At 41.1% G+C, this 25846-nt stretch overlaps 1 protein-coding gene across 6 annotated transcripts; it reads right to left on the reverse strand.

The window, feature by feature from the left end:
* Window positions 1-5144: 5144 nt before the first annotated feature.
* ZNF471 (zinc finger protein 471) lies at window positions 5145-24802 on the reverse strand. 6 transcript variants are annotated; one of them, XM_034639494.1, is made up of 6 exons: window positions 24559-24796; window positions 21968-22045; window positions 16000-16126; window positions 13909-14001; window positions 10203-10351; window positions 5145-9932 (listed from the first exon to the last, which is right to left on the reverse strand). In XM_034639494.1, exons 2-6 carry the CDS (start codon window positions 21998-22000, stop codon window positions 8334-8336), a joined length of 2001 nt encoding a protein of 666 aa, XP_034495385.1. In that variant the 5' UTR covers window positions 22001-22045; window positions 24559-24796; the 3' UTR covers window positions 5145-8333. The 6 variants fall into 6 exon arrangements, with proteins under 6 accessions (XP_034495385.1, XP_034495384.1, XP_034495383.1 ...); XM_034639493.1 differs by having other exon boundaries at window positions 5145-10351; window positions 24729-24802; XM_034639492.1 differs by having other exon boundaries at window positions 5145-10351.
* Window positions 24803-25846: the final 1044 nt, after the last annotated feature.

Consider the following 25846-nt stretch of genomic DNA (forward strand, 5'->3'; position numbering starts at 1 on the left):
GGGTCCTGCACCTGAACTGTCTTCGGGGCGAGTTCCCACCTGACACTCTCACAGATCGCTGCCCAGACTCGCAGTCACAAATGCCACGCACCTCGTGACCTTTCAAAATCTGCCGCGTAACTTTCATCGTTATCTGAGTTAACTGATGTTTTTCCTAATTTACGTGTTTAGGGCCAGTCTTATAAGAGACGTCCAGAGCTTTCTGGATCCCTCGAGCTGAAAGCCTCGTTCGGCTCAATGAATAACCTCACTTACCCACAGCAGGGGCGTAATGCTGTTGTTACACTCACCATCACAGATCCGAGAGGCTGCACGCTGTTACATTTATTTGACATTTTGTATATCATTTAAGACAGAAAAGAGATGAGTGGTAGTCAGGGGCTGGGGCAGGAGGAGGAGACGCACAGCAAAGGTCTTTTATATCTTGGTCGTAGTAGTTACAGGACTGTATAAATTTGTCCAAATTAGAATTCTACACTTAAAGTCTGTTCTACTGTGCTAGTTTTTAAAAACTCATGAAATTTTACACTTAACATCTGTATGTAAATATTTTCTCATTAAAAATAAAGTTGTAAAGCCCTCACCGACATAGAACTGAATTTAAACCACTTTAATTAAAAAGAAGGGGAATGGCTGGGGAGGGAGCTTAATTATGAACCAGCAAATAGAAAACCATGGGTAGAGAATATAACCTGTCGTTTTTCTTTCTAAAAAATTGGTGTGTAGGACTTCTCTTCTACTTTATATAATGCCATACTTCTCCTAGGCTTGACCAACATCTCAGTTAGTCAGGGATAATCTGACTCAAACCATCAAAGGCCTGGGTGGTATTTCAAGTGTCTTCCATTTATTTCCACTTACTGTTTACCATTGTGCATGATAGTTCAAGGAAGCGGACCGTCCATAATCCTCCCAAGCCTCAATATTCTATTTATTCTTGCCCGTCAGGATCAATCACTGCGGCTTTTTTATCCCTCTAGTGGCATGAGATGTATGGAACAGACAGAGGTCATTTGGCCTTCGCTGCACCCATTGTTGTTCCTGACTGGAAGACTTTCTCCCAGGACTAAAACCTTTACACAAGCATAACTCAGAATTGGGAGAGAAAAACTATCAAATTTGAACATGGGACATTATACCCAGACATGGCAATTAGTACAAGGAAATGACCCAAACATAATGTATTTCCAGTAACTATTGTAGAGAAACCCCCACCCATCCCCGCCCTTTTAACTTTATAAAAACAACCACTGTATTTTTCATTTAAAAAAATCTGCTCTCCTAATGATAAGAGCTTAAAATGCTCAGGTGGCATTCAGCTTCAGATTTAATGATACCATTACCATTTGCCTAACAGAAGAATTCCTCCATTTGGCGCTAAAAACAAACCTCTGTATCACCAGAACCCAGAAGCATGAGATAAAGAAGCAAAAGTTTTAATGCAAGTCCTTCAGCACACACCTACCCTTTCCTAGGATTTTTAATCCATTCCTGATAAAAGTGCCACTAAGTGAAAGCCTGTTTAAATGAAAAAAAAGAAAAAGATTTCCGCTATAACGTAAAAATGATGACGCTTTTACATCCCAACCCTAAGTACTCAATTTTTGCAGATAGAAAAAGAGATCAACTGAACAATGAACACAAGTTTACAAGAGTAAAAAATATTGAGAGCAAAAAATACAGTTAACACATAAAATGTAACATAATGACGATTCATCATACTTGCTCAAGTGGAAACAGAAGACAGTGGGTTGTGGCGCAAAGGAGTCATTTTTTCAGGAAGAACATTCCTCTTTCTGCTTCCCCTCAGTGTTTCAACCTTTTGGGGGGCTTGAGGTTATCTTGTACGTTTCTGCTTACGAGTAGTCACGTCACAGAAAAAAGAAAAGTATGTAGGCAAAATATAGGCTAAACAAAGTGATACAAAACATACCTCTTGCTTATTGTGTGCATTAAAAAGCACAATATTCGGGTTCTACCCATGGCATGCAAGTCAAATCTGTTCCACAGGATAGTCCCTAACTAAAAACTGTTATGCTGAGTAAACTGGTAGTGTGCTTTGTCTGAAACCCTAGGCTGAAATACTGCTCTTTATAGCGTACTTAGTGTATCTACTTCTTAGTGATGGGGAGGGCAAGGAGTAGCCACTTGCTCTTCAATATGCCCCCCAACCACTGGGCACACAGGGAACTCACTAAAGTGGCAGTTCCCAGTGTTGTCTTGGGATTTGATTCAGGCTGGGGTGACGGTTACCAAACCAAGGAGGAATAACTAGTTTTGAGTTTGTCTACCAGGCTTTAGTCAGGAAACACACACACCATGGGGTTCAGTAGAGGGAATTTAACACAGGGAACTAATATAATAACAAAGGTGCTGGGAGAGGTGAGAGGAAGAACAGGGAAGCTACTCAGATCAGTAACGGGAGAGCAGTTACCAACCTGGAGCTTGAAGGCCAAAGGGTGGAGGGGATATTATCACAGCCAGGAACCAGGGCCACCTAGAGGAGCTAGAGGGATCCATAGGGACATCCCTAGCAGGAGGGGGGACCATTATTAGGGATGACTGGAGGAAGGTAGAACAGAGGCGATGTAGCTATCACCACAGTCAGCACCCAAAGCAGAGTAAGTGAGAGAGAAATACGCTGACTTCTCCCCACCTCTCACTTTCTGGTATATTGCTAGTGCCTCCCACTTAGTAAACCAGACAGAAAACCAGCTGTCAAAGGACTCTGGGAAACATCACCTGCGGAGCTTAAACATACGCAATAGTGTACAACAGGGGATAAAGCAGAAAATGGATCTTAGAGCGAAAAGGCAAATGACTGGCACAGGATCTCATAGGGCCCACTCTGAGCAAGAACTGCCCCGTAATCCTCCAGAATGACTGCAGTACATGTCCTTGTAACCTAGAATTCTTCCTGAAATGCTGGCTATTTCCTTTTCCTTAGGATGCACTTACCTTGGTAAATGGTTGCAATTCTTTTGGGAATCCTAGGAGTAAAGGTCATAGTGGTGCAACAGGAAGGTTTTCCTCAGGAGTACCCAGCCTCCTGCCCATACACCTAGATCTGGGAACAGGGTGACAGGCAGTTTCTAGCATGGGTGATAACTGGACTGAGGCCTCCGTGACCAGACACGAAGTGTTTTTAAACAAATAACAAAGTAAACTTCAGTGTTTGACTACTGATCTCATTTGTAGACCTGCTGGTAATCACAGTCAGCAATCTGTCAGGCATCAGTGGTATGCTGGTTTGACGTGAAGTTTGACGTGAAGCATCCCAAGGTAAAGAAGTGTGTGTATACTGTGTGTAGTAAGTTTATTGTAGTTTTACAGATGTGTAGTACATATTTACAAATGATAGCAAAAGATAATACTCTCGGATTGTCAATTCTGTATAGCAGTTGATTCTCTTAGGATGCCTTTGTTGACCTTTACCATGCTTAAAATTGACAAATGGGTATAATTCTGACAATGTTGGTTGATATTTTTATTTACGTTAAAGAGTAAGATCAGGGGCGCCTGGGTGGCACAGCGGTTAAGCGTCTGCCTTTGGCTCAGGGCGTGATCCCGGCGTTGTGGGATCGAGCCCCACATCGGGCTCTTCGGCTATGAGCCTGCTTCTTCCTCTCCCACTCCCCCTGCTTGTGTTCCCTCTCTCGCTGGCTGTCTCTATCTCTGTCGAATAAATAAATAAAATCTTTTTAAAAAAAAAAAAGAGTAAGATCAAAGTGAAACAAGATGAGGACACAGGTCAGAACTTCGCTTGTGTCAATGACAGGACTGAGCTCTTTGATAAATAATAGCTTTTGAATACTGGAAGAATATTTCCTCTACTTCTTGCGCAGTTCACAATGTACAGACATGACACATTTTTAAGTTTAACCTGAATACTAACATTTTCTCTGTCAACTTTTAAAGTCGACCAGCCTCGATCTGTAGAGTATACTGTTAAATACTCCCATCAGACTTGAGTTAAAGTCACCAACATGTTTTCACCGAGTGCAGAGCCGGAAAGAGGTGCACAGCAGCAACGATTATGTGGTATGTCCCCCCACCAGTGTTAGCCGTAAATAAAATATGGTAAGTAAATGCTCAAAACTCAGTTTCCAAACTATTGTCTGTTTTTAATATAACTTACTGGTTATAATAAAAATTTAGACTATAGCCTATAAACATTTGTATACAATACATACATGTTATATATTACCCAGTACAGACATGTATTTACACGTATATATTTCTACACACATGTAAACACACATACGTATCTACCTTTCAACAACCAAGTTCGCAAAACTTCTAAACATATAACCATTAGCTCTTGCAAGCCAGAACGAACCTGCCCAAGTGCACCACTAAACCAACTGCTTTGCTCCTGGGGAGTTATTCCGAGGGCTCTGCATTCCCTGGGCTGCTACACGTGCTAGAGATCAGAAATCCCTTTCTAAATGCAGTCCCCCTTCCCAGCAAGCCGGAAATCTTAAGGTTGGCAAGTACTTTCGGAAGGTAGTGATGCTTTCCTCATGGCACAGGTTCAAGGAAAGGCATTTTGGCCCTGTCTCAGGGAGCCTAATGACAAGGTAAGTGAGAAACTCAGACATGAGAAAGCAAATTCAGCATCCCCAATGTTCCAGTTCCTTCCTGTGTGTCAGGCAAGGTTATTTCCGTGCTTTAAATATCGTCTAGTTTCAGTCAGGACTTAAGAGATTTGCACTTAGCTACCCAGAAAATTATGAGAAAAGCAATAAACTGCACAAATTAGCACATCAAATATGTAATACCCTACGTGTATACCATAAATTCAGCCCAGTTCAAAATTTTGTTCTAATATCTGAGGTCAAGCACTATGAAAACCCGTTTTTGCAGCCATCCTCTAGATTCCGATATAAACGATACTTTGTGGAGTCTCTCACCCTTCCCTAACCTCTTTTCTGATATCAACCTCTAGGCCACTTTATTTTTTTTTTAAGATTTTATTTATTTATTTGACAGAGATAGAGACAGCCAGCGAGAGAGGGAACACAAGCAGGGGGAGTGGGAGAGGGAGAAGCAGCCTCCCGGCAGAGGAGCCTGATGTGGGGCTCGATCCCAGAACGCCGAGATCACGCCCTGAGCTGAAGGCAGACGCTTAACCACTGCACCACCCAGGCACCCCTCTAGGCCACTTTAGAATCAGATTTTCTTTCTTTTCTAAATCAATGAAGCCACAGTGTTGGTGAGCTAAAAGGGAAATAGGCTAACCTCTAACCTTCATCCACAGCTATCTCAGGCGAAGGATAATTAGTTGATATGGTTTCTTAAGGTTTCTTATGGGCTTAAGAGTTTTAAAATCCCCCTATTCTCCCGCAAACCATCATTCCAACAACCAGGATACCAAATGCCCCTTAATGTCAAACAATTTACTTAAGAAATCTGCCAGAATTGTGAATTCACTTGGCATTGTAGTTCATTCTTTCATATTTAGCAATCAAAGACAGAGCTACAAGGAAGAGTCTTTTAACCATGCTACAAAAATGGCTGGTGTTCTAGTCCATGCTTTAAAGCAAAAAATTTTAAAAGTCATTATTGCTTTTGCGTTATATTCTCCAATTCCATTATGAACAAGCATCATACAAACCCCTCAGACTGGCATTTCTTGGCCTTTTGATTGGTCCAAAAACGATCTCGACCACAGATGATTAGCTGTTGCACTGTTGCTATCAAAGCACAGACCACAAAGAGAGGCCTTGCAATCCTTTGCTCCGTTTCATCCAATAACCAATCTTTAATAATAACCCACATTTTCTCAGGATGTTTTGCCTGAAATTCATTCAAGGATACCAACTTCTGTATCGGTTAGGTTTCTTTGGTTGACGGCAAAAGAACTTAATCTAAATTTAAAATGAAAACAAGATACTAGGAGGATACAACTTGGAAAGAATAAACTGGTCAGCTCTAGTGAGCCGAGCAGCAGAAACATAGGCAGTATAGCCTGAAGTTGTGGCCAAAGGATGACTCATTTACAACTTCCTCCTATGTCCCAAGGACAGAGTTTCTGATTGGATTAAAGTGAACCAGGAACAACTGGCAACACAAAATCTCAAGGAATGAGGTCAGAGCAGCCCAGGGGAAAAAATCTGTATTTCTATGTGCCTGGTTTCAATTTGTGTTGTAGACAAAAACAAATATCTGATATGTATGTATTTTCATAATTTTAATTTTATAAATTTTTGGTCATGCAATCATATTATAATTATGAAAATTATACCCTCAATTAGTAAATTATAAGATGTCCTTCTGTGAGTATGAAAATCCACCTCATTCTTTTCAGTGACTGTGTAATCTACTGGATTTTCTATAATTTAACTGATTAACTAGTTTACTAGTGCTAGACATTTAAGCTGCTCCAAATTTCTTACAATTCTATAATAAATGTGCTTATGCAACTATATTTCTGCACTTGTGCTTTTCAAGAAGATAAATTCCTAGATTTAGAATCACAGCAAAGTGATTAGTCACATTTAAAATGTTGACAGGTAACACATTAGCTTCTAAAATGGCTTTTAACTAATTTATCCTCCAAATGTATAAAAATATATTTCTCACATCTGCAACAGTACTGGATATTATCCACAGAATTTGTGCTGATTTATGTTGGTGGCAAGGGCTTTTTAAAATTTCAATTTATCCGATCATTGCTGCAGTTAGGAACTTCCTCTATTTTATTTGACAATTTCATGTTCCGCATCTGCGAGTTGCTTGTTGGTGTGGTTTTCAGACTGTATCTTACTTATCCTTGCTGCTTTTCAACAGCTCTTTTTAGAAGGGCTATATCCGTAATAATATGTATATGTTTAAAATATCTCCCAGCCTGTCATGTGCCTTCTAACTTTGCATAGTGCCTTATATCATGCAAATGGTTTAAATCTTTTATGTGCTCCTTCCTGTCACTCTCTCTTCGTGGCTTCTGGACTCTGTGTTCAGCTTACCAAGTCTTCCTGAACTCAAAGGAATAGAAATGTTCTATATTCTCTTCTAGAATTTTGTGTTTCCTATTGCATCTTTAATCCGTATTCAGGGAACTTCTTTGTAAGGAGTAAAATGTGGCTCTGACTTTACTTCCAGCTGGATAACTAACTGTCAAACACCATTTTAATAATCCATCTCCCCCACTGATAGATCAAAAATACCATTTCAGTGTGGCGCCTGGCTGGCATGGTCAGAGGAGCATGCGACTCCTGATCTTGGGTTGAGTTCAAGCCCTGGCTATAGAGATTACTTAAAAATAAATAAATAGAAACAAAAAAAAATACTACTTTTACAATACACTGAATTCATGGGTATATGATCTTTTCCAAAAACTTCCTATGATGCTTGCCTACTTACCACTCTATGTGATTTTCAGAACAAAACTGTCGACATAAAAATATCCTACAGTTATCATGGCTGGAACAGTGAATGGAGACATCTTTACAGTATTGAAACTTCCATCTAGAAACATGTATGGATCTCCATTTATTCAGAACCTCTGTTCTCCTTCAATAAAGATTAATAAAATTTCCTTTCTATATAGAACCGTAAGTAAATGAATCTATCATTTCATTTTGGGGGAGGGGGGTTGATATCAGAACTGAATTAGCCTCATGAAAGTATTCCAAATGTTTCAAAGTATTACGTTTTAAATAGTTTTTCCATACTCTACAACAGTTTAATTAGTGGTTCCTTGGAAATTTAGAACTAATCTGTGAACCCAGGTGTCTTAAAACAGGGCTAGACTATTCAAGTTCTCTACTGCTTCAGTTTTAAATATTAAGGAATTTTTCTTTTCTGTCTTTGATTAACTATAATCTTACATTCCTGGGTTAATTCTAATTATTTTGTTTCAGTATATCCAGAGCTTTCGATACTTCCTAAAACACATTCTATGTACCAGGTCACACTAAATTTCTGCACCAACAAAGGCATACAGCCTTGGAGTCATGAGAAAGCCACTATGTTATTCTGACATCAAACTTTAAAAATACAAACATGCTAATCCTCATTATCCATCTTAAGATGTAGTTTCAGTTCCAAAATTAGTATGATCTCCTAGTACTGATATACTGCTTTCCAGAGTTCACTCTTTAAAAATAATTTTGAACAGATTCTCAATGATACTGACTTAACATTTACCAAGCACTTAGTCTGGGTCAGGCAGTTTGCTAAGCACTTATATGCATCGAATAGTTTAAATTTTCATAATCAGGGTTTTAAGAGTAGAGCAGTTTAATTACATTTACATGTTTAAAAGACCACCATGCCAGTAATGTGAAGAATGAACCTGAAGGGAATAAAACAGGATGTAGGACCAGTTTTTATATTGGAACAGTCCAGGTAAAATTACTGTGTTTTGGAGTAGGACAGTAAGAATTCAAAGAAGTGGATGAATTCCAAAAAAATCTAGCAGATATATCCACGGGGCTTGGTGACATATGGGACGAGGAAGAGCTGGATGCCTGAGATGACTCAGCAGCATGAACTTTCTGATGGTGAGTAAGGTGCGCACTTTGTCTGAAGACCTTTCCACATTCCTTACATTCATATGATCTCTCTCCGGTGTGAATTCTTCTATGTAGATTAAGGTGTCCAATCTGGCTAAAGGTTTTCCCACATTCCTGACATTCATACGGTTTTTCTCCAGAATGAATTCTCTGATGAACAGTAAGGGATTGACGATGGCTAAAGGCTTTACCACACACACTACATTCATAAGGTTTCTCCCCAGTATGACATCTTTGATGACAAATAAGGGATGATTTTGTTCTAAATGCCTTCTCACATTCAACACATTCATAGGGCCTTTGGCCGGTGTGGAGTCTCCGATGCTGGGAACGAGATGAGCTGTCGCTAAAAGCCTTTCCACATTCGCTACATTTATAGGGCTTCTCTCCAGTATGAACTCTCTGATGTTGAATAAGGCGGGTAGTCTGGCTGAAGGCTTTCCCACATTCGTTACACTCATAAGGTTTCTCTCCTGTATGAATTTTATGATGTTGGACAAGGTGTGCCCTCTGGCTGAAGGCTTTACCACATTCCTCACATTCATAAGGTTTCTCTCCAGTATGAATTCTCTGATGAGTAGCTAGCTGTGAACTGATGCTAAAAGCTTTTCCACATTCTTTACATTCATAGGGTTTTTCACCAGTATGAATTCTCAAATGACTCGCAAGGTGTATACTCTGTCTAAAGGCTTTCCCACATTCCTTGCAATCATAAGGTTTCTCTCCAGAATGCACTCTTTGGTGCTGCGTGAGTGAAGCATGATGGCTGAAGGCTTTCCCGCAGACAACACATTCATAAGGTTTCTCTCCTGTGTGAATTCTCTGATGGACAGTAAGGGATGAGCCATAACTGAAGGATTTTCCACACACTTTACATTTATATGGTTTCTCTCCAGTATGAATTCTCCTATGCTGAATAAGGCCTATGTGATCACTGAAGGCTTTCCCACAATCGATGCAATCAAAAGGTTTCTCCCCAGTGTGGTAATACCTCCAGTGACGAATAAGGGACGTGTTCTGCCTGAAGGCTTTCTCACATTCAATGCATTCATAGGGTCTTTTGCCAGTGTGACACCTCTGATGTCGGGCAAAGGACGAGCCGTCACTGAAGGCTTTCCCACATTCCTTACATTCATAGGGCTTCTCCCCAGTGTGAATTCTCTGGTGCTGTGCAAGGTGTGCAGGTTGGCTGAAGGCTTTTCTACATTCCATACACTTATATGGTTTTTCTCCAGTATGAATTCTTTGATGTTGAATAAGGTGCACATTTTGGCTGAAGGCTTTCCTACATTCTTTACATTCAAAGAGTTTCTCTCCTGTATGTATTCTGTGATGTTGCACAAGGTGCTGACTCTGGTTGAAGGCTTTCCCACATTCTTTACATTCATATGGTTTTTCACCAGTATGAATTCTCTGATGGACAGTAAGGGAGGAGCTGTGGGTAAAGGTTTTCTCACATTCGTTACACTTAAAAACTTTCTTTCCTGCATAGACTTTCTTGTGTTTTACTACCACAGAATTCTGGGAAAAGCTTTTTTTATCTGACTTTTGATTATAAATATTTTCTTCTACACTGCCTAGGTGGATAAATTTCCCAGATTTGTTATAGTTGTGATCTATCTCCTTAGTAAGGGTTTTATTATGAGTGATTACTTCTTTCCTGATAAATGTCTCTTGACTTACCAACTGCCTCTCAAAAAGATCTTCACATTTCCAATTTTCTCTGAAAGTGGAACACTCAAGTCCATAGCCTGTAAGTCTCTCTATTAACACATCATCATACATGAAGTGCTTCAGAGATAATTCTTGTGTCTCATATATAGATCCCGAATCTGGAAGATACCAAAAAAGCAAGTGCTTCCTTTATCATGGACAAAGGAAAAATTTAATGTGGACAAGGTGATTCAAAAATAGTGAATCCCACAAAATCTATTATGCACCAGCACATCAACTGAAAAATATGCAAGCAGATTTCAGAGCTCAGGGAAACATGGAAAAGGTGATTAAGAGAATTAAATGTCAGATAATGAGGTCCTAGAGAAGTAGGCTACAATAATAATATTTTCTTTCACTTTATCCTGTATTAACATAACAAGACTATACAAATTAAACACCATTCCTCTATTCTTCCCCACTTTTGGTTGACTTGCATATACTGGTAGGTTACCATTGTTTAAATATCAATATCATCACATAACTACTGCTGATCAAAAAGCTCTACAGATCCCCAGCAACCGCAAATACCTGAAGCTTCACGACTTTCCTTGAGGTTTAGGTAAACTTCTAGACTCATCTTTTCATAACCAGAAAATAGTGTTTGCATGTATCACTGCTACATGTTTTAGTACAGTGAACTCCTTATTTCTCAGAGATCCCTGAACTTCAGGCTGCATAGTAAGGCATTTTTCCATTCATCTGCTCATTTTTACTAGCCTACAAAGAGTGTAGGCCCAGGCCACATCTTAAGGGGGTTTTGCCATAAGTCTTTTTGAATAAACTAATTTGACAATGGTATATAGGCAGGCATTACTATTATTAATTAAGTTCTTTTTACTGCCACTTAAAATGCCTTTCTTGCCTTGTGAGCTAGAATATAAGCTTCAGGGAAGGAATAATATGCTTTAAAAACTGCTACCAAGTCATTTAACATATATCACAGACACTCAGGCATATTTAAGTTCTCAATAAATACATACAGAAATTTGTATTGAAGAGATGATACTGAGAGAAAACTTCAGGGAAAAGGCTGGTATCAAGAAAGGGCAAGAGAAAGTGCTTTCCTTTCCTATCTTATCCATACCAAATTACAGACTAATCCGATGCTCCCTAAAGCAGTTTTCCACTATGTGTTAAGTGTTATGGACACTAATGTAATAAAAGACCAGTTGTTCCTAAGGCGTATAGACAGTAATTAGAAAGGCAAGACCAACAAAGAAAGTAATTTGAGAGGAAAATAGGAAATATCATATGAGAGCCCATGTGGTAAAAAGTAAAACTAGTATAGGAGCGCCTGGGTGGCACAGCGGTTAAGCGTCTGCCTTCGGCTCAGGGCGTGATCCCGGCGTTATGGGATCGAGCCCCACATCAGGCTCCTCTGCTATGAGCCTGCTTCTTCCTCTCCCACTCCCCCTGCTTGTGTTCCCTCTCTCGCTGGCTGTCTCTATCTCTGTCAAATAAATAAATTTAAAAAAAAAAAGTAAAACTAGTATAAAAGTTCAGAGATGGAAGAGATCAAATCTACTAAAGCAGTTAAGAAGGACTCTGTAGTGTTAATAAGCTTCCTACCCCTTCCTACTTCCTTCTTTCCTTCCTAAGACTCAGGCTTCAGTAATTCTAGAATTGAGGCCATGAGAGTTCAATGAACCAATTACCTATGGTTCTTCTTACATAGACTACTGAGGGGAGAAATACTAGACGGAGAAACAGAAAGCTACGTACATCATGGATTCCTCCCATGAAGACAGTCTTCAACACCACAACCTCCCACAGGCAACCATGGTTGTCCCTTATCTTTTTGGCTTTTCTCAACACAGTAACTGAGATATCTTACTCACTTAATAATAGTTAAATCTATGCTATGACTCAATATCCCACCAAATGTATAGGCTTCATCCCCCTTCCTTCTACCTACCTATTCTTCACAAGGCCAATTATTACTTCTTATCAGGAAAGTTCCTCTATTTCCCTATTTAAGTCAGGTAGTAGATTCCTACACAACCAAAGTATAAAGCATGTCTAAGCAGGGCTAATTTCTCTTCCAATATTTGGCTATTTGGAGAACCCTGAAAGTCTAGGATCCAAATCATCTCAAAATGTAAAGATCAAATACTGTTATGGAAGTGAAAGGAGAATTTCATAAAGGCACAATTATCATGTATGATCTCAACATTCCCTTGCCTTTGTGAACATTCAGATCAGTGGGGGAGGCAGAAAAATAAGCATATAAACCATAAACAGGTTAATTATAGGCTTTCCTGAGTGTTACAAAGAAAATAAACAGTGTCTTGATAGAAAGTAATTGGGTTGGAATAAAGTAACGTTCATTACAGAAGATGGGTAGAGAAGGCCTCTGATGAGATGATTTTTGAGCTCTGGCCTGAGAGTCTGTAGGAATTCACAGTGCCTGGCTAGATAAGATTTAATAAACACATGTCTCCCTGGATGAAACTAGTTGAAAAGCAAAGGAGTATCAAGAAAACTGGGTCCCCTTTAAGGTTTCTGGGCTGAAAACAGCCAGATCCTCATTGCAGCTCAATGCACTCATCCAGGGAGTAAATGCGTGACTTGGGAGAAATGTTTATCTTTGGAGGTCACATACTCCACGCACTCCCTGTCTGCACGCCCCTCACGAGCACAGCGTGTTCTATTCACGTGTCACTCGCTATACCACTGTCCTGATTATTACAGCTTCACAAAATTCCTTCCTGTTTCTCTTACTCCCATGTTGTATTGATAACATTCACAATAAAGGTGGAGGCAGAGTCTGGCTCAGGAACTTTCGCCACTAGAGCATCTGGTCCCCAGGCCCTCTCCTTTCTCCTAAGAAGGTCTCTGGAATAATCTTTTCATTTGCCATCTCAGGGTTTGCTGGCCAAACCCAACAACAGTCAAGCATGGACAGACAGCCAAGAGGAGGGTATGCTTGGCAGAGAAAACAGGAAGTGCAAAAGCCTGAATCAGTAAAGAGCTTGGTGAGTTCAGAAAAGGTGACCAACGGGTAAGAGCAGTGCTTCTCAACTGTACTGTCAGGCACTCATCAACATTTGTAAGGCAAACAGAGACAAAAGAAGATACCACCTGTGATCATAAGCAACCAAACTTGGAATTCAGACTGCCTCTGGCCTCACCTGGTCTCCCAAGGCTTAGAGATTCAGTATGTTGGCATACCTTTAACATACTTGAATATGGGTACCTCGCATAGTTTAGAAAACTCTGTACTAAAGTAGAGTGAAAAAGCTAAAAAATCATAGAGGATAAGGTAAGAGAAGTAGGATGGAGCTGGTTACATAGGGCCTGGTAAGGTCTGGGTCTTTCCTATTTGCAACAGGAAAGCAAAGAAAGATTTAAAGCAGCGGAACAGATTATGATTCTCAAGCAGCACCTAATTTAGGAGTTAAGATTTAAGAAAGAGAGAAGCTTATATAAGTCTATATGGCAAAAGAGGGGATGGGGTAGAGCGGGATACAGATTTTTGCCAAATGAGTTAGCCTTTAGAAGAGATATATAAACATTTGGGGAGCCTATGCTAAGTAGTAAAGTTCTAATTTTCTCCTCAGGCTTGGAAGGCTTGAGAAGAGTTTCTAAATAGCATAAGAAAGGAGAAAGTATCACCTTTGAAAATAGCTGAGCCATTATCTAGAAAGGATTTCCGTGATTCTCCCACACTCACCTGGGAATAGGCTTGTCATCTCTGTCTTCGTCTCCCAAGGCTCTTTCCCTTGCTCCAATAAGGAGATCACATATGGCTTAGAGACACAAAGACCTGCATACCAAAAAAAAAAGGACATGAAAATTGGCCACGTTTTGGGTATTTCAGAACTATAAGTCAGTTCCTTAATACTGATGGAATGACATAACATGAATGATTAGATCAAAGGGTAAAACACATTTTAGAGACAGATTACATAAAGCTTCTGGCATAGTCTAGTGGGACTGTCAACAGTCAACTCTATAGAAGTTAAACAATTTTCTAAGGGACTCGGGGAAGAAATTCTGCCCAGCATTTTCACAGGATCATTAGACAGCCAGTAAGTGATGTAAAGAGCCCCTAGAGACAGAGTTTGCAGTTTGAGTCAAGTTAACTGCCTGCTTTAAAAGAAGGGGGAATGAACCATGAGAGACTGTGGACTCTGGTAAACAAACTGAGGGCTTTAGAGGGGAGGGGGGTGGAGTATTGGGATAGGCTGGTGATGGGTAGTAAGGAGGGCACATATTGCATGGTGCACTGGGTGTTATACGCAACTAATGAATCATGGAACTTTACATCAAAAACTTGGGATGTACTGTATGGTGACTAACATAACATATTTTAAAAAATTTATTTAAGAAAGGGGGGAAATGCTGTCCACATTTAGTTTCTATTTTTTTGATTCCTAATAAAATTGTTTTTCCCTTGGGAAAAAAAGTAAAATAAAAGACAAAACAAAACTCTTCACAGATTAATATAACAGAATCTACAGCCTCTACAATGTATTAATTATAGTGTCTGAGATAAAATGCAAAATTATTACACCTAAGTAGAAAGAGGAAAAAGTGAATCACACTCAGAAAAATAAGCAATTAATGAAGAGCTAACCAATGATAACACAGATGTTGGAATTAGTAGACCAGCGTTTAAAAACTGCTATTATATCCATACCCAAAAACGTAAAGGAAAATATGCTTAGAATTTCTCAGCAGAGAAACAAAAATTATAAAAAAAGAACCACGTGGAAAGTATCTGAAGTTTAAAATTCACTACATTGGGGGTGCCTGGTGGTGCAGTTGGTTAAGCATCTTGGTTTCGGCTCAGGTCCTGATCTCAGGGTCGTAGACCAAGCCCCGTGTCCGGCTCTATGCTCAGTGCAGAGTCTGCTTGAGATTCTCTCTCCCTCTCCCCTCCCACTCATGCTCTCTCTCTCTCAAATAAATAAATCTTTTTTTAAAAATTCACTACATTGCCTTAACAAGACATTGAAGAAGACACAAAAAGAGTAAGTAAATTTAAAGTTAGGTCAATAGAAATTATCTAATCTGACATACAAAGAAAAAAGATTTTAAATAATGAACAGATCTTCAGTTACCTAGGACATAATATCAAACATTTGTAATTGAAATACTAGGAGAGACAGAAGAAAAAAATTATTTGAAGAAATAGAGCCAAAAATTATTCAAATTTGATGAAAGACATACATTTAGTTTCAAGAAGCTCAGTGAATCACAAGCAGGATAAAAGGGGCTTCTCAGAGAAGCATTGTGCATACATTGTTCACTCATACATGAAACACATCTTTCCAGGGCACCCGGGTGGCTCAAATGGTTGGGCATCTGCCTTCGGCTCAGGTCATGATCTCAGGGTCCCAGAATCGAGCCCCTGAGTCAGGCTCCCAGCTCAAGCCGGGAATCTGCTTCTCCCTCTCTCTCTGCCCCTCCATCCCACTTGTATTCTATCATTCTCTCTCTCCCGAATGAATAAAATCTTTTTAAAATAAGTTTTAATAGGGACGCCTGGGTGGCACAGCGGTTAAGCGTCTGCCTTTGGCTCAGGGCGTGATCCTAGCGTTATGGGATCGAGCCCCACATCAGGCTCTTCTGCTATGAGCCTGCTTCTTCCTCTACCACTCCCCCTGCTTGTGTTCCCTCTCTAGCTGTCTGTCTCTATCTCTGTCAAATAAATAAAAAATCTTTAAAAAAATAAAATAAAATAAGTTTTAATAATAAATAAAAATGTAAAGAGTCCCTAATGTAATCCTAAATTACGCAGAGGGGAAAATATTCTTACCCAGTGATACCAGGTTCTGATAGTTCTCCAGCATCATATTCTTGTACAAATTCCTCTGAGCAGGGTTTAGCCATTCCCATTCCTCCTGGGAAAAGTCTACTGCCACATCCTTGAATGTCACCAAGTCCTGAAATAACACAAATATGATCTTGATCAACCAATGCTCATTTTCATGCATAACTCCAAGCTGAAGCTTTAAATTTTGTCTACTTTATGTGAGAAATAGCCCTTGGAGGAGAAAAAAATTAAACCATTATAATTTGAAGCTCCAACCTAAAATAGTAGCTATTGAAGTGTTAAATTGCACTGTATGCAAGGATGCTAACCTATTTCTCAACATGTGGAAATATGGACAGGTGGCCACAGGGCAGTAAATAAGAGCCTCAAGGAATGGCTTATACTTGTGGTTGAACCTTTAAAAACAAAAAAGATTATCTAAGTCGATATTTTCCAAATGGTACTCTATGAGATCCTAGTTTCAGAAGGGAGGGGCAATGAACTGATGGGGCTGATTTTTTTTCCAACACAGTAAAAATAATGAATATAATTAGAATGCAATTTTCTCATGCTATGTCATTAAGAACTAGCATGACATGCCATACCAGAATAAACTGGGTGACAGTATGAGAAATAACCCAGCGTTAAGATTACAACACATTCAATTTGTATACTGAGTCTGAGTACAACAAATCTATATATTTAAGACAATATCAAAATGAAACAGAATAAATAAAATTTTTAGTTTCTTTTTTTAATATTTTTTAAAAAGATTTTTTTATTATAGAGAGAGCAAGAGAGCTATTAAGTGGGGTGGGGGAGAGGCAGAGGGAGAGGGAGAGAGAGTCTTAAGCAGATTCTGTGCTGAGTGCAGAGCCTGATGTAAGGCTCAATCTCACTGTCCTGAGATTATGACCTCAGCCGAAACCAAGAGTTGAATGCTTAATCAACTGCGCCACCCAGGTGCCGCTAATTTTTAGTTTCTTAAATAATTAAATGTGTTAAAAGAAAAATAAACATCCAGTTATAATCATTAGCAGGTTGTAAGAAATTTAAAAATATTATGGGCATTTTTCATCTTCAGATTTGTCTATTTCCATTGAAAAGAAAAATCTTCATGCTCAGTGCCTTGTACAATGACACTGATAACTGACTACATAAAAGACAAAGCTATACACAGAACATCTTAATTTGCTTTTTGACAGTGAACACTTTAAGTTTAGAACAAAGGCATGATACAAAGATATTCAATGTACGGGACTTTAGAGAATATACACACCTTTAAGAAAATGTTTAGTATATTTTTCACATAAAGGCATTAAAAATTTCTTTTGTTGTTTATTTTATTTTTAATCTCTACACCCAACGTGGGGCTTGAACTCATGACCCCAAGATCAAGAATTGCATGATCTTCTGACTGAGCCAGCCAGGCACCTTGGTATTAAATTTTTTTTTTTTTTTAAGATTCACTATGAGCTACTGGTTTTCCTGAATTCTGGTTTGCCCCTTCTAGCTAGTTGAGGCTGCCATTTTGGCTGATACCCATCATTTCACATGTTCTTTTTTTTTTTTAATGTGCTCATTCTATGGCACATTAACATAGTATTGTATTGAATCAGACAACAACTTTTTTTTTAAGATTTTATTTATTTGGGGCGCCTGGGTGGCACAGCGGTTAAGCGTCTGCCTTCGGCTCAGGGCATGATCCCAGAGTCCTGGGATCGAGCCCCACTTCAGGCTCCTCCGCTATGAGCCTGCCTCTTCCTCTCCCACTCCCCCTGCTTGTGTTCCCTCTCTCGCTGGCTGTCTCTATCTCTGTCGAATAAATAAATAAAATCTTTAAAAAAAAAAACAAAAACCAAACCTTATCTACTTGAAAAATCTATATGTAACCAATAGACAGTAATAAATTATTATTTTTTTAAAGATCTTACTTGACAGAGAGAGAGAGAGAGAGCACAGCAGGGGGAGCAGCAGAGGGAGAGGGAGAAGCAAACTCCCCAACTGAGCAGGGAGCCTGACATGGGACTCGATCCCAGGACCCTGAGATCATGACCTGAGCCAAAGGCAGGCACTTAACCGACTGAGCCACCCAGGCGCCCCATAAAATTAAACTAGTAAAACAGACAACAAACTTAGAGAGGATATGGAAAAATGGGAACCCTCATACACTGTTGCTGAGGAGGTCAAGTGGCATGGCCCCTTTGAAAAAACAGCTTAGCAATTTCTTAAGTTAAATATGAATTTACCATACAACCCAGAAATTCCACTCCCAGGTTAATCTACCCAAGAAAAATGAAAACGTATCTCCAAAAAAGACTTACACATTTCACTTTTCTAATTTTATGTATACTAATTCATTTATTTATGTATACTAATTCATTTATTTATGTCTATTTCCCCCCTCTGCCCCAAAAGGGCAGTCTTTGACATTTCTTGCTGCGCTGCCAGAACCTAAAGACCACCTGGCGTGTACAAGGTCAAAAAGTATCTGCTAAATAAATAACTTTAAAATAACCAGCAGGCTATTTTTAAAAACTGCTTGATTCTATAATTTGCTAGAAAAATAAACTTACAAGAACAGTCAAGAGAATTCTGGAAAAGATGAGTAATGGGAAGAATACTAGCCCTTCCACATTATAAAACACCCTAAGTGCCCGAAGACAAGGGAAAAATTTCCCCAAATGTGTTTTATACCATAAATTATTTTCAAGGTCTCCAATGTCAGTATACCCAGTGAGATTTTATCCAGAGTTCCCAAGCAGAAGTAGATTGATAATATTCACAGCTGACAAGTTGAGGCCTTTTGAAGAATAACATGTGAGGAGAAACAACAGTAATAAATGCTAATTTAGACTAGTCACAGATTACTACAAACTGCCAAAGATAGGTTCTGGTAAATAAATACCCCAGGCTTTCAGTTGAGAACCCAAAAAAAGGACTATACCCCAGAATTGATGGTGAACCAGAAATAACCCAGCTTTCAGAAGGACTGAGGCCCTGCCTCTAATCATTTCAGCTCCTGACTAGACTAAGATTGAGCTGTTCTTAGCATAGCTGTGTGTCTGAGGCAAAAGTAAAGTGTCTCTACCATGGAGAAACGGCTCTTTGTAGGACTGGCACAGGAAGTATACGGGATGAACCTAGATATGCAGTATTGAAGTCGGTGTTCCACAAACAAAAAATATCCCACAATGATGGGTATGTCACCGGGACGCAGGAGTTGCTGAAATAGCTCCTAATAACCAAAGCTAGAATAATCTGAACAACACAATAATGTAGCATTGGATTATAACCTAAAGTATAAAATAAATAACCACGAGTCCATGCTAACACAAACAAATGACTGGATAAATAAATGGTGGACTTAGGCAGAAAACAGGGAATTACATAAAACAATCAAACACACATTCTAAAACTAAGAATGCAATAATGAAAGCTAAGATTCAATGATGGATTTCACAGCAAATTAGAGAGTTGAAGAGAATTAGAGCATAAGTAAAATATACAGAGTAAAAAAAGATTTATGCTCTTTGTAATTGTAATTTTAGAAGGAGATAAAGGGTCTGAGCTAAGGTTTGAAAAGATGGTGGTTGAAAATTTTCCGAAATTTCTGAAAGACACCAAGCTACCCTAAACAGACCAAAACTGAAACAGTAATAAAATAATGTTGGAAGGTTGACAAAAAAGAAAAGCGTATGTCTGTTTGGGGTTATTACTGAACAGAATCTTTATTATCTGTAGTAGTAGGTTAATAGGTAATATCTAACCCTAAAATAGTTAGGGACTAGTGTTCCAAACATTTTATTCAGGAGGATGAAGTTAAATATCACAACAACTAAGACATAAAGTGGTAACATTGTGGAGATCCCCAACTTTTCCTATAGGACAAATGAAGCACAAAAAAAACCTTAACAGTATGCAAATTGGTTCTTCCAATCACATACAATTTCAATAACATCATACACACAAATTCCAAAAGTTCTGTTTCTGGAAAATTATGGTAGATGACTCATAAAGTGTTTCTAATGCCGAGAAAGACACAGATGCCCAAATCCATGTATTCTTTTTGAATATTTCATTAACCCTGATAGTGGGAGATGGGGGGAGGGCAATGTTTTTAATGTGATTTTTAATATAAAATGTGTAATTAAATATTAATAAGTGGACATTTGATTCCCATCCATATAATGAAAGCATGTTTTCCACTTGGAAAAAAATCTGGAATGGAGAACTTCTCATCTGGAAAACTAAGGTCTTCCTTTATATTCACAGTTCCTTTCACAAAAGGTAGATTTTAAAATTATAAGATTAAAAACAAATACAAGGGGGCACCTCAGTGGCTCAGTCAGTTCAGGGCCTGACTCTTGATTTTGGCTCAGGTCATGATCTCAGCATCCTGAGATCAAGCCCTGCATCCAGCTCCCCGCTCTGCATGGAGTCTAAGATTCTCTCTCTCTCCCTCTGTACCTCCCCCCCACTTGCTCATGCACTCCCTCTCTCTCTCTCTCAAATAAATAAATAAATAAATAAATAAATAAATATTATTTTAAAAAAACAAACAGAAATACAAGTAAAACTGAGTGTAGTCTGGAGCACCTGGGTGGCTCAGTCAGTTGAGCCTCCAACACTTGATTTCAGCTTAGGTCTTGATCTTGGGACCATGGGATCAAGCCCCTAGCTGGGCTCTATGCTCAGCAAGGAATCTCCTTGTCCCTCTCCCTCTGCTCCTCTCCTGGCTTGCTCTCACACGCATTCCCTCTCTCTCTCTCCCTCTCTCTCTCTCTCTCGCAAGTAAATAAATAAATATCTTTAAAAAAACGCACAAAAAACCAAAAAACCCAAAACTGAATGCAGTCCAGCAACAGAATCAAGTGTAAGATGAAGGGATCATTCCAAATCAGTTAAGAAAGAGATAAATTATTCAACAAATGCCACTGGGTCAACTGGAGAGGCAAGTGGGGGAAAAATGAACCCCTGACTCACTTATGATAGGGTAAACATTTAATGTAACAATTTAATGTAAATTAAATTTAATATAACTTTGAACCTTATCCTCACAGAAAAAATCATAAAAATGAAATATAAACTTATCAGAAAACCACGAGGGGTAAAACAAATCTACAGATCCTGGGGTAGACATGGATTTCTTAAACAGGACCCAAAAAAACACAAGCTGTGAAGGGAAAAACCTATCTATGTATGAATAGATACCCTGAATGATATATCTGTCTCCTAAGAACTGAAAGGCAAAAGGGAGGTTTTAGGTCTTAAGATTCATACTATATATAGCACCTATTTAAATTTTTTTAAATTTGCAAAACTTAACTAGAATGAGGTTTTTTAGGCAAACAAAGAAACACATTTAAGAACTTAAGGATAAAATCAGAGATGTGAACAAAATTCAGCCAGGAGGAGGATTCCTTTTTTTTTTTTTTAAGATTTTATTTATTTGACAGAGAGAGACACAGCGAGAGAGGGAACACAAGCAGGGGGAGTGGGAGAGGGAGAGGCAGGCTTCCCGCCCAGCAGGGAGTCCCATGCAGGGCTCGATCCCTGGGATAGAGACCTGAGCCGAAGGCAGACGCTTAACGACTGAGCTACCCAGGCACCCCACAGAAGGAGGATTCCTTCTTCTAAAACTAGGAGAGGGCCAGCAAATGCTCATTTTACTTGGAACCCAACTTACCGGTACCAAGACACCTCTATTCCACATAACAGAAACCAAATCGTTTCCGTCAACACTTTATTAAAAATGAAGTGGGAAGAGGGGACTCAGAGGAGGCTCTATGCCTCATCATACTGTTTTACTTACCCATCAGGCAGTCTGAGTTAGTGCGCTCTGGGAGAAGTGGAAACGAGGCCCGTCAAAACCGTTGTTAATCAGGGAATTTTCAAAAGAAAAGAGTAAGGATTACTAAGTCCTAAAGAGTAAGACTGCCTTTCACGGATGAGAATGGAAATAACTAACCTGGGATATGGCTTTCACTAGTTCAACAGTCATTTCCAGCTTTCCTTCCTGGCTTCTCTCTTGGAGAACAGCAGTGTCCTAGAGGACAGGCATTGAGGGAGAGAAAGGAGAGTGAGATGAGGCCAGCTCTCCACTCCCAGAATCATCAGCCTAAAAATTCTGTCTTCCCCTTCTTCCTCCCAGCTTTCCTTGATTCCACTGCCCAAATAACTGGAACATTCTAGGCAACCTATGGCCACTGAGGACTGTAACTTATAATTGTTTCTCTTTATACTTGAGTTCCTAAATTTAATCTTTTTCCTAAAAGTTGCCTTCCCATTCTTGGTCTTATTTTATAGGCAATAGGAAAGGTGGCTCTTTCCCTTCCTGCATCTCTGCTTCATGCTTTGACACAGCCTACAATTTGAAAACCTGACTCCTTAATGCATCAGAAGCCAGGGTTATCATTCTCCACCCAAATCCCCACAGGACTCGCCTGCCTCTCACACTGGGACAATGGACAATGGAACAATTTAGCATCTGATTCTGCTGCCTTCACTCTCACCTCTGCCTTCAGTCCCTTCATTTCCCCTCCCTTTTGTCACCCAGAACTGAAGGTATCTCCTGCTCCAGTCAGGGGCTCTAGTCAGTCACCCCACCTATTGCTTTTTACTGGAATTCTTGAACTGGGAACAGGGAATTCTACTCTAGGATTCTTACCTCTGCAACACACAATACCAAAAACCAACACACATCAAGAAGCTAGTGTTATCAACCTTCCAAGTAGTCTCCCCATACACATCAGTCACTCTGGGCCAGATACAAGCACACAGCGTGACACACAAACACTGACACAAGATCTCACCGGCTTCCTGACCACAGAGGACATAATCCCAAGCACTCAAAGGAAGCCACATCATCTGCAGTCACATACACTATGGTCTCAGAGAGGCCTGTATACAAACACACATGGTGATAGACGAACACCACACATACACCCCCAATCTTATTCTCTCACACATAACATGGCTCACTGCGCCCTCATCTTTGCCTTGCTCATGCGAGCACATTCCGCAACCTAACAGGCTGTATCTGCAAGCCTTCAAGGGACAATCTGCAGTTCACATGATCTCTGTCCTGCTCACTCTGGTCTCACACACAACCACGTCACTAGCTTTCCTCTTTCTCACACACACAAACATGATGGTCTCTCACACTACATACACACACACACACATTCTCAACAGACACTTTCAAAGACACCTGGATTTCTGTCACACATAGATACCATTCAAGAACAAAATTCAACAGAGGAAAATTTAAAGATCTAATTGCGTCTAGTCATCAATTCAAGAAGAGGGCTACATCCCATCCTGCAAGTAGAGCGGCGCTCCAAGGAGTTGTACCAGACATTTTTACAGGAAGGAGGGTGGGGCAAGAAGTTACCAGCAAAAGAAAGGAAAGGACTGTTTCACACAAGGTAACTTTCCCTTAGTGGGAATGTAAGGGGTCTTATGCTGATGACCTCAGCTTCCCTTTGGGGGATGGAGAAGGCCCATGTGACAATGAGATTACCTCACTGGTGCCATCCAGAAAATTCTTGACTGGACAGTAAAAACTCCATTTCTGGGGTAGGTTGAAACTGCATTTAGGATAGGTATTAACTGCCTGTCTGAGGACTTGGCCTAAACGGTGCCATATTGGGCCTAGGTTTGGTTTTTTTTTTACCACCACACAAACACATCCTGGTGTCTTACATTGTAGCTGCGCCCCCTTCCCCCACACCTCACACACACCAAATACAGAGTGCCCTCTCTCACACTCAGACACCTCATAGGACACACATACATACTGCAGTCTCACATTCTCACACCCACATGCTCCTGACATCTCACTGTCTCTCACACACACACCTCCCACCATCTCTGGCAGCTCACACTCTCACACACGCCTCCTACATCTCTGGCATCTCACACTTTCTCTCACGCACACACACCTCCCACCATCTTTGGCATTTCACACTTTCTCTCACACACACTCACCTCCCACCATCTCTGGCATCTCACACTTTCTCTCTCTCACACACACAGGTCCCACATCTTACACACACATCCCATATCTCTGGCAGCTCACACTTTCACACACACTCACCTCCCACCATCTCTGGCATCTCACACTTTCTCTCACACACACACAGGTCCCACATCTTACACACACATTCTATATCTCTGGCAGCTCACACTTTCTCTCACACACGCACCTCCCACCATGTCTGGCAGTCACACTTTCTCACACACCTTCCACATGTCTGGTATCTCACACTCACACTCACACACACCTTCCACTCAGTCTCTCCTGGAGCCTCTCACACGAGCTCACCTTCCACGCACAGGCACACCACTTCTCTCACACTCTCTCACACTCCCGCCAACATACCCTGGTCGCTCGCTGGCCTCTCGGGTCCAGCCTGTCACACACGCCCACTCCCCGCACTCGCCCCGCCCCAGTCGCCCCCCAACCCCGCAGGCAAAAGCTGCGGCACCCCGCAGGCAAAAGCTGCGGCTTCCCGCAGCGACCCCTCGAACCGCAGGATCGCGCCGCGCCGCGCGGACCTCTGGGAAATGTAGTCCGCGCAGGGAAGGCTCCGCGGCGGCGTCCGAGCGGGGACTACACCGCCGGGGTCAGGGCGGCCCGCCTCGACTACCCGGCCCGGCCCCCGGGCTCCGACTGCCGACCCGCGGGAACAGTCCACCGGCCGCAGCCAGAAAACCACCGCTCTCACCCGAAGGGCCGCAAGGGCCAACGCCCGGGCTCAGAGCGCGCAGGCGAGAAATCTCCCGAGGCGGGCGGTGTAAGGGGGAGGAGCCCGAGGGACAAGGGGCGGGGTGGAGAGTGGCTTAATAGAGGGGGCGTGTCCTTGGACTGTAGAAAACCGGGGGAGGAACCCGAGCGCGGGAGCGTGCGTGCCTGCGACTGAACAGCGCGACTCGGGGGCGTGGCCCAGGGGTTAGGGGCGTGGCAGAGCTGGGCGGCAGTGTGCGCAGGCGCCTAGAAAGCGCACTCCGCCTCCCTTCGCCTGGAGACGGGAAGCGTCCCTAGTTACCTGGCGGCCGGTGCTGCCTGAAGACTGCGCTGCGCCTGCTCCCTGGGCGCGCTCAGGTGCGGGTTTTCGAGGCGACGCTGTGTCCGTGTGAGCGTGGAGTGGCTCCGAGTGCGGCCTTCGAGGCTGTCCGTGGGATCGTGGTTTTCTTCCTGCGCTAAGTTTTCGACAGTAAGAACAGCTCTCGGGAATCCCGATCGTGTCCTATCCCCGAAGTGAGGACAACAAATTAGTAAATGACTCTCCTGCCAAACGGGAGCGTCATCATTATCCTTACTGTTGAGAGGCAGTAAATGAGACGACGTCTCTGCAGCCAGACTGCTGGGCTTGAGCACCGTCCTGCTCCCCGACAGTGGAAACGGTTCCTGCTATGGGGGACTAAGAAAACAGAAGAATTAGGCCTGCACTGGAAGAAAAAGTCATGCAGAGGGATACAAAAGGGGGAAAAAAACAGACAAAATTCCCTAGCATCTTGAGATCTGACTTTTAAGTGGACGGAGAACACAAATGAATGAGTAAAATAAATAATGTATGGAATGGTGGAAAAGACTATGGAGAAACAAAGCAGGGCAGAGGAATAGAGAGTAGAGGAAATGAGGTTTGCTTTGGAGAAATGAAGAAAAGAGTGAAAAGGATGTGGTTTTGGAATATCAGTGAGGTTCAGGGAAGTGGAGTCCGGAGCCCACGACCAAGAAAGAATTCTTGAGATGTCTTTCATCCTGGAGGAATATTACACTCTGTTCCGCTTCAAGTATCTGTCAATGGACTGCAGCTTATAAAGACATTTAATTCTGTTTACA

This window comes from Ailuropoda melanoleuca, chromosome 12 (assembly GCF_002007445.2).
Source record: "Ailuropoda melanoleuca isolate Jingjing chromosome 12, ASM200744v2, whole genome shotgun sequence".
Taxonomy (NCBI): domain Eukaryota; kingdom Metazoa; phylum Chordata; class Mammalia; order Carnivora; family Ursidae; genus Ailuropoda; species Ailuropoda melanoleuca.